The sequence below is a fragment of the Phasianus colchicus genome, chromosome 19 (assembly GCF_987193195.1).
Source record: "Phasianus colchicus chromosome 19, bPhaCol1.hap1.1, whole genome shotgun sequence".
In the NCBI taxonomy this organism is placed as follows: Eukaryota; Metazoa; Chordata; class Aves; order Galliformes; family Phasianidae; genus Phasianus; species Phasianus colchicus.
This window is the reverse complement of record NC_143454.1, coordinates 12020863-12030000: the sequence shown is the minus strand read 5'-3', so window position 1 is coordinate 12030000 and position 9138 is coordinate 12020863. Positions and strand designations below refer to the sequence as shown.

General features: G+C 47.8%; 1 protein-coding gene across 4 annotated transcripts in view; it reads right to left on the bottom strand.

The window, feature by feature from the left end:
* PBX3 (PBX homeobox 3) overlaps positions 1–9138 on the bottom strand; it is a 97909-nt gene that overhangs the window by 6584 nt on the left and 82187 nt on the right. For all 4 annotated transcript variants that reach the window (XM_090121161.1, XM_090121162.1, XM_031602003.2 and 1 more), the window contains exons 4-6: positions 8223–8413; positions 6599–6734; positions 33–198 (exon numbers count right to left, since the gene is read on the bottom strand). In XM_090121161.1, the coding sequence (XP_089977287.1) occupies positions 33–198; positions 6599–6734; positions 8223–8413 (493 nt within the window). The remainder of the gene's footprint in view (positions 1–32; positions 199–6598; positions 6735–8222; positions 8414–9138) is intronic.

Genomic DNA, 9138 nt, shown 5'->3' with positions numbered 1-9138 from the left:
TGCGGGCTGCCCCAACACGCGTGGGTACGCACCAGAGTTCGGCGTGGTGGGGGAGTTGGTCTGGTTGTTCTGGACGGCCGCGGCCACGGCGTGCGCTGCAGTCACAGCCGTCTTCGCTGCGTAAAGATTGGCTTCTTCCTGGAACTTCCCAATGTTCTTCTTGTACCTGATTCTCTTATTGCCAAACCAGTTGGAGACCTGTGTTGGAGAGAAGAGGGGCAGAGTGAAGGACACAAAGCATCTGACTCAACAAAGCAATTCAAAACATTGTGCTGGATCCAGTTAACCCCAGCGCCCCAATCCCAGCAGGAACCCTGGCACCAATCATGGATCAGTTAAACATGAGTATGGGTATGTGTCTGATCTGGTTCTGCTTGTCCGTGGGCAAACCGCTGCCCAAGTGGTGACAACACGTATCCTGGAGCTTGCTGTCTTTCATCAGTATCGCCATCCATCCATGAGGGCAGTGCAAAACCGCAGAGCTGCCACAAGGACTGAAGTGCCTGATGGCTGAGCCAGAGCAAACAGCCACAGCTTCACATTGTTCTTTATTTAGGGGCCAGAACAACCTTGGCAGCCTGCACCTAGAGCTGTGTTTGGTCGGCTGGAAATGAAAGGAATCATATAAATCAATAATGGCTGAAAAGTCACTTTGTCATCTCTCTTAGAAGATACTGTACGGGGACCAGGGTGGCTGGCAGGGCGCTGGCCATTAACCCGTGCAGAGGTCACGGCTGGAGCAGTTCAGAAAAGATCCTGCAGTGGTTTCTCAGCGCCTTTGTTTAACTTCAGCACTACAACAATGCTAACAGCCTCAGTTCATAACACAGGCAACAGCCAAAGCTGCCCAGACAAAAAAGCATCTGTAATGAGACAGAGGTATAGGGGAGGGGACTGGTAATAACACAAGTGGTAATTAGTTGTGCCCTGTAGTGAGGGACCAAAGCTCCACATTGCATGGCACATGGTGACACTCAGCTGCTCCCATATCCCACAAGCACCACGGAGCTCTGCAGCTCCTCTGAAAGCCCAGGAGTGCATCGCAGCACCCAGCAAAGCCCACAGGACCTGTGCTTTAGGTAGCTCCAGCTTTTAACACAATTAATGAAAAGCATCCAGCTTTTAACTGTAATTCACAATACACACCTTATACATTCCCTCCCTAGATAGTACTGCATCTACTGTACTGTATTCTGTATATTACACTTAATATTTATCTTGTCAGTCAGAAAAGCAATAATGCATTAATGAAACCTAGCAAATAATTATTGTGGACAATCAGATTATGCTTTATTAACAGTTTCATAATTGAGGAATCTCTGTACATCAACTATTGTCCATGGATGTGCACGAGATCCCTCTGTTTATGCACACCCATGGACCAATCAAACAACAGCCATCACTAATAAAGGTTTATTTAATTCTCACAGTAAAATTTTAATATCACCAGCAGCCTGGGGAAGCCTCATCGAGTGGATTTGCTTGACATCAGATCGTTTCCATTCTGCTAGTCCCAATACTTCTTAATCTTTAATATCAAGGCAATTAAAATTAATGGCCACTCATCCAGAGCCACTGTGGGCAGTGTTTCCTTGACATCAATTGTTTGATGGGATTACCTAGAGGTTAAACTAACAAGCAAGGTTTAATTGGAAGCAATGAGAGGAGCAGCAATCATACGTTATGTTTAACCCATATACCACATCTAAATGAACATCCAGAAATGTTAAACTATTTCTGAGATCAAAGCACACACTGCACACCCAGGGCTGGACAGAGCCTCCCCAGGATGGACGTCACAGCCCAGCACCCTTTGCTTCCTGGCCACAGGGCTCAGCATTCCTGTGCCTCGCATCCTCCTCTGCACGGCCAGCATGGATGGCAGGACTGGGGCAGGATGAACCACACCACCACAAAGCCCTGCTGGCTCCCTGCAGCCCTCCCTGCCCCTGGTCCCACTGTGTCTTGGCTCTTCACAACACTGCAGGCTCACCCTAAAAATGGAAGTTGTGAGCTGCTTCATGACACACTTTTCATTTAAAAAAAACTATCTATATGTTCACATTAAAAATAAAATAAAATAAAATATCAACCATCTTTCTACTCCTGATCATTGAAGTCCAATTTGCTACATGGGCTTAACTGTATATTACATTTCAAAAAATACTGTTGGACTTATTTATCACATTAATTGCAATATTTAATGAAAAGACAATAAATTATTACTTAAATAGTCCTGATGCCTAGTGTGGGATTTGGGATGGGACGTGCCTGCCTTTTGTCTCCGCATCGGCTGCGTTCTTGGGATAAATCAGGCCTTGTTCTGCAGAGAACCAGCTGACACAAGAACATCGCTGTTGAAATGAGTAAACTAAATATTTATGGATCACAGAAATCTTTCCATAGTCTTTCCAAGGGTTTGTAGCACTGTTTATATTCTGTACCTAACCGAATGACACAAAACAGAAAAAAACTGAAAATAAGCACAGTACAATCATGGTTCATGTTCTAAAGCTAGCTATTTTACATCTACAAACTATTTATTTAAGCTCATGTCTTTTTTTTCTTGCTTCCCAAATGAAGTCAAGGATAAGAGCCTATAAATCTGCAGCTCTCCATGTCAATGTGCTTACCAAAACAAACAGAGCAGAAGAAGCGGGGCTTGGAGAGATGCTGAAAATCAGCTTTTGCATTCTTTTAAAAAAAGACTTTAAACACGCTCTCTTGTCAACCATATTCTTCTTCTGTTTGAAGCAGTGAAAAATGTTATTGCCGTAATCCACTGACATGCTTTCAGCAGCGACTATGCCCTTTCTATAGCTCATATGATAGACTGATAGTTGTTCATGACACCCTGAAAGAGACTCATCTGCAAAAGTATAAAACATCAGCCTCGCAGCCACAGCACGGAGAGAACAGATGACACAGTTTATCTCCCACAAACACGTGCTGATCGGGTGGTTCTAAATTACAGCCAACAATGTTCTATTAAGGGCATTGTTTTCCCCCAGAATTACCTTTTCCATACTCTTAAAATGAAATTGCATGACGTGTTCATCTCAATAAATAGTTTCTCTTTATGATCTTCTTGAAACAACTTCTCTACACAGTATTTTAAACACCAGGACCAAAACTAAAGCCATCTATCTCCCATCCCCGACTAAATGCTTCCAGGAGACAAATTTCTTCGCAGCTCAGTGAAGTGCCTTAGTAGCAAGGTTTCCAGTCAGCTGCTTAATTGGGGGGGGGGGGGAGGGGGGGGAGGCTGATCCAAAATTCTCACTAATTAAGTGTTTGAGGGAGAAAATATTCTGCCATGAATCTGCCCCCAGCATTCTTCAGACACTGACAGTACAAGTTAGTTCTGGATCATTGTTAGGAGAGACTGCACGGGAAGCCCAGCTCAGATAGAAAAAGGAACCAAGTTTCTTCAAACACAAACAGAAACCTCCAGGACTTTCCAAAGCCAACAGTTAGCTTTTTCCCCCTTCTCATTTCCCAACTCTCTGTACCTCCTGGGCCTCTGTAGCCAAGGAGGCAGCTCAGGCACAGTGCCAGGCAAGGCAACATTGGAGGGACTCCTGGTCAGGACTGGAAATAGATCTGCTTAGAGATTTTTCATAAAAACCCTGTGCAAGGTGTAGCTCAGTCACTCGCTTGGATGCCATCGCTCATCCCAGGTGATGCGACTCCTGCCAGTATTTTAAATGACTGCTCAATTTACGCCTGATTTCTGGATTGCATCCTCTGACTTTTGCTGCCAAGCACCAGGGCAGCGTGCACAGTGCTATTTTACAGTGCATGCTTGGAGCTTTTCTGCTAGATGGCCTTAAAAATATATACATTTTTCAGTTCAAAGAAAGACAACTTCAGCCTAGTTTGACCTAGTAAATATTAACTAATCCTGCAGCCTTGCCATATGGCCTTTGGAAACACCTCAGAAAAATCAAAGAGCAGGATAACTACAGCATTCACATTTTCTAGTGGTGAAAGCAGATCTATCAGGAATTCAAGTAACCAGCTGATCATAGGCACACCCCCTCTCACTGCAGGCTTCTCTCCCATTAGGTGGTAGACTGCCCAGTGTTCCAGACTTCCCATCATCAGGGACTTCTTCCAGCTGTTCACACACTCCTTGCCAGACTGAAGCTTCAGCCACTGCCCCAGATCTGCATCTCTGGCAGATGCTGTCAACGCTTTGTGGTTAATGCTGTCCTTACTCTTAGGTTGGGAAATGTTGCCCTTCAAAGCTCAGGATGTGCAGAATGGTACAAAGGAGGCAATGCAGCTACTCCCATCACTCACTCAGGCTTTCTAATGGATTCAGGGAACAACTAATTCACACTCATATCAAATATTAAAGAGGCAAACCTATATTCACATTTCAGGCTGACTGCTGCTCCTACTCTTTTGGACCATCTGCCTGCCTTTTATTTCATTCTACAACATATACATTAAATCTTATCAAACAGCCAATTAAGGAAGCAATCAGATCTATTAGCACTAGAAGCAATCAGTTATGGTTTCTCAAATGCTCCATCTCGTTTCCATCAGCCTCCTCAGCCTTATCTAGGTCTAGCTTTTTATCTGCCCGCTCTCCAGGTTCACTAAGTCCTCCTCTGCCAGGCACAGCTCTCTGGCTCCTGGCTGGACACAAAACATCTCTTCAGCAGGTCTGCTGTGCTCTCCAGCACAGTGTGTGTGTTTTCCCTGATTACACTGTGCCAGCAGAGCCGATTTCTGTGTTCTCCAACTTCATGTTGATGATGTTGGCTCTCCTAACTACACAGCAAGCCACCTTGGCTCTTGTGGGAGGATTTTTCAAACACCACTTACTGGAGGAACTGCAATAAGCCAAGATGACTGAAACCAGCAATGATATCCAGCTGTGGACCAAGCTGCACAGGTCCTCCTGTGCTCTGCAGCTGTTTGGCTGGCTCCAGTCATTTGGGAGAGCTGCAGTGATACCTGTAGGCTGGCATAGTTGCCCAGAGCTGCCTGCTGGGCTGCAGTTACTTGTGTGATGCAAGCACTGACAAAGGAGAAACTTAAGAGCAAGCAAATTCTGTGCTGAGCCTCCCAAAGGGGGGCACTTTGGGCCACAAATACCATTTCTGCCCTGTAGCAGGCTCAACAGAGCAACACTTACTTCCTTCTCACGTTGAGCGTTCTCCAAGAGGAAAAACCAAAATTCCTGCACATCACCACAGCCAGCTGTAAGTGGACTGAGAGAAACTGTTCCCACTTGCATCCCTTACCTTCACTGGTCACACAAACTTCCCATCCAGCAGGAGCACAGGACATGCTGTGTGCTGGGAAGCAAGCAAGGCACGAGCATCTCTCTGCTGGCCTCTTTCACAGCAGAGGACAGTTGTGCTACAGTTTGTACTTCTGATGGCACATTCGAAGTTAATTAAGTAAGATGAGATTTCGGGGAGCTGAGTGGCCTTTCTCACAGAAGATTTCATCTGAAAGTCTTCAATAAAGAGCCTGAATTTTTCATGGATTCAATGGAGACTTATAAAGTAAATCTCAACTCAAGTCTTAATTATAAAGCTAAAGGTTGCGCTGCTAATAATGCCAATACAGAAGCCTGCAATCATTAATAGTTAACACACTCGCCGCAGGCGTTGTTCCTCTAAAGGACCTGAAATATTGATAAGCAGAGCTGACGGAGCTGGGAGGAGATGGCATGCAGCCCCGCAATGGGACAGCTGGAAGACAGGGACACTGCCAATGAACTTTCTCTTCTACCATCCAAGAGCAACCTTTCCCAAGCTGTGTGTGCCAGATTTGATGTGGGATTATTTTGGCTTTCTATCAAGCATAAAGGCCACAAGAAATGCAACATGTTATTTTGCTTTTTAAAGTGGTGAAGGAAACAGTGAATGAAAGTTTGATGTATTGGTGCCATCAGCCTGAATGTTCTGTGAGGACCCAGCTCAGAGCTGTACACATGTTTTAGCCTGTACAGAAAACAGCCCCAGCCAATGGAATTAAGCCCTTCTAATTAGAGAGATGCTGTTTTTCTTGCATTAACTTTACTGTAACATCTGTTATACAAGATAAAAAGATTAACCTTCCTGATTCATTTTTGCTACAAAGAAAGCACTCATGTCACTTCAGTAATATTGAGATGCTCCATAGGATGTCAACTAATCAAAGAAATTCTGATCTATAGAAATAGATTATATGCTTGTCAATAACCTGAGTTTCCCTGAAATAATGAGAAGTTGAAACAAATTCATAACAGACAAAAAGGCTCAGCTAGGAAGAGCCCGGACTGTACAGAGAAATCTAATGTCAAGCAGGACATTGCCATTTCCACATTTTTAATTTTATTTCCACCCCTGCACACAGACAGCTCAGCCCAAGCAGCCTAGCTGCCTGCTGCACGATGCCAGACTGCAGTGTTCAGCCATGCCCTGAGCCCCAAGTCCACTCACAGTCAGCGAGAGAGCCAAAAGGATCAGGACAGAGCACAGGGCATGGACTGCCTGAATGCTCAGCCCCTACCAAAGCCCATCCTGAGCTGGGGCAGGGGCAGCTCGGCCAGGGAGCAGTGGGGGAATGGGGCCACGCTCCCCCTGCTGCCTACCTGTGATACCGTGATGCTGCACTTCTTTGCCAGCTCTTCTTTGGCTTCTTCACTGGGATAAGGGTTACTGAGGTGGGAGTAAAAATACTCATTCAATATTTCTGTGGCTTGTTTACTGAAATTGCGTCTTTTCCTTCTGAAATGAGAAAAGAAAACAACGGCTGTTCCAACACCAACAGAGCTCCAGCAGGGCAGCACACAGCCACCTCCACACCCCCAGTTCTACCATCACCGTGCTGAGGGCTGCAGCTCTGACCCTTCGGGGTCTGACTGCTGCCTCCAACGTCACCCAGCCTGCACGGGGCTCCTCCCAGAGAGGCACAGACAACTCCCACACAACACATGTTGAGACCTGGGGCGGCAGCAGAGCAGGAAATGAGGCAAGAGCAGACACGGAGTCAGCCAGCACCCAGCCTCAGCCCAAACGAGTACATTGCCTGCTCCACAACTACATCTCCACAGCTGACAACAGCATCACCGAGCCCCTTCCCTTCACCTGTTCAATCAGGGCTCCCACACGGGGCTACTGGGGTGGGCACAGCAGGGCTGCCTCCATGCCACATCCTCATCCAGCACTCAGGGACCAACTACACGCACACTGCTGCGGGCAGTGCAGGCCCTGGCGCAGGCTGAGGCACTCCCTGAGGTGCAGGCCATGGCCTGCCCACCCTGAGGACCAAGGCAGCAAACCCACACAGCTGTTCTCTTCCACGCTGGGACATGCTGCTCGCCACCCTGGGAGCTCCTCACAGGATCTCCAGTTAGACGTTCTGTCAGAGCTCCTTTCCCTCCAGGCTGGTTGCAATCACAGGCAGTGCTGCAGGCCAGCAGGCAGCCTAGCAGCAATCCCCAGCGCTCTCTTCCAGGAGTATCACAGTGCTGCTAACGATGCCGTATCCTGGAGCAGGCAGACTCTCCCTAGAGCTGCATTTATCTCATTACTGTGCTTCCGCTCATTTTGCCTTATTTACCTTCCTCCTTTTTAAAGAAATCACTTTAAAATGTGCATCTGCAAGCTTTACCTTTTGCAGTTACTAGAGCTCTCCACAGACATTTCCTCCAACTGTTCGTAATTATCCTAATTTGCCACACCTGCCAGTGACCTCCTTGTTAATAAAATTATTTTGCTCTTGTTTAGCTCCTCACAGCTTTCAGGTGTGAAGCAGGCACTGGCTGATAACTGCAGGCTCCACACAGGCTCTCCCTGTACTGTGGGGCTCAGCCAGCTGTCAGGCTCCTGCAGCAGGGACAGTGCTGGAGCAGCATCCCAAATTCTTGGGGGCACCCCAGCAAATTAGGCTGTTAGCCCCTCTTTCGCCACCACCTACCCTACTCATGTGACAGCTTGTTGGGACAGGGGCCAGCAGATCTGGTCTTTGGAATTATCAACACCTTTCTTACCTCAGGTGCAGGCAGCTGCTAACTCAGAGCCAGCCTCAGGCTGTGACATGTTGCTCCTGGGTAACCAGGCTGTGCTGCGGGACCGGTTATGGCCCTATGCTGCAAAAAGCTGGTACCTGCAGCCATTTAAATTAACTGCAGTGATGGAACAGTGCTCAGCACAAACACTGCCAGCAGCAGCCCCTCCATCCCAGAAAAGCCGGGGCAGTCATCTCAGCCTTACCTGGCATCAAGGAACCTCGACCTTAAAATCATGACTGCTTCACAAGTACTTTGCTTCAGCTGCATCTGAATGGAGCTGAATTTTCGATGAATGATGCCCACCATCCTTTCAATCTCCTTAGGAGAAATGGGACGCGTTCGGCTCTGTTCTCTGAGCAGGTTCATCACGTGTGTGGTAAATTCATTACATGCCTGCAAAGGAAGGAAGGGGAGGCTTAGAAATTGCTTTGTGCCACCCAACAAGCATGAGAAGCCTCACGCAGCCCCATCCCCACACACAGCCATGGGAGCAGATTGCATGCAGCCGGCAGCAGCCAGCACTGGCGTGGTTCCTCCTTGCTCTTATTCCTTCCCATCCATGAAGGAGCAGTACCCAGTGCACAGCCAGTCAATGGGATGTGGGATCTGGAAGGCTGATCCTTCAGTAAGTGGTTGGGGGCAGGATGTTCTGAGCAGTGCCAGCACGTGCTCAGATGCATGAGCAGAATCTGTCGGCAGCCAGCACTTCCAGGGGTGTGCTGAATGCACACAGGAGGGTTTAACTCCCTGCAGAAGGTAGGGAGTTTAAACCCATTGGAGCAGTCCCATGCAGCCCCCTCCCGCACGTGGCGTCACAGCCTGGCTGTGCCCAGCCTGGCCTCACAGCGCAGGCAGGCACTGGGGAGGGGAGGCTGTAGCAGCCATCCATCACTAGCCCCAGACTATGCGGGCGAAAGGACACGATGATATAAACTTCTGCAGGCTGCATCATCACTAGGCTCTGCTGATCTGAGCCTCTGCGTGACCAAGTGGCTGTCATGCTGGCATCCCAGCTTCCCCCCACGCAGGCTGCAAGCTGCCACAAACTATGCTGATTTATGTCTCCTTTATCTCTTTCAAAAACAAACCCTGGGCCTGCTGCCTGCCTCGAGTGTGGC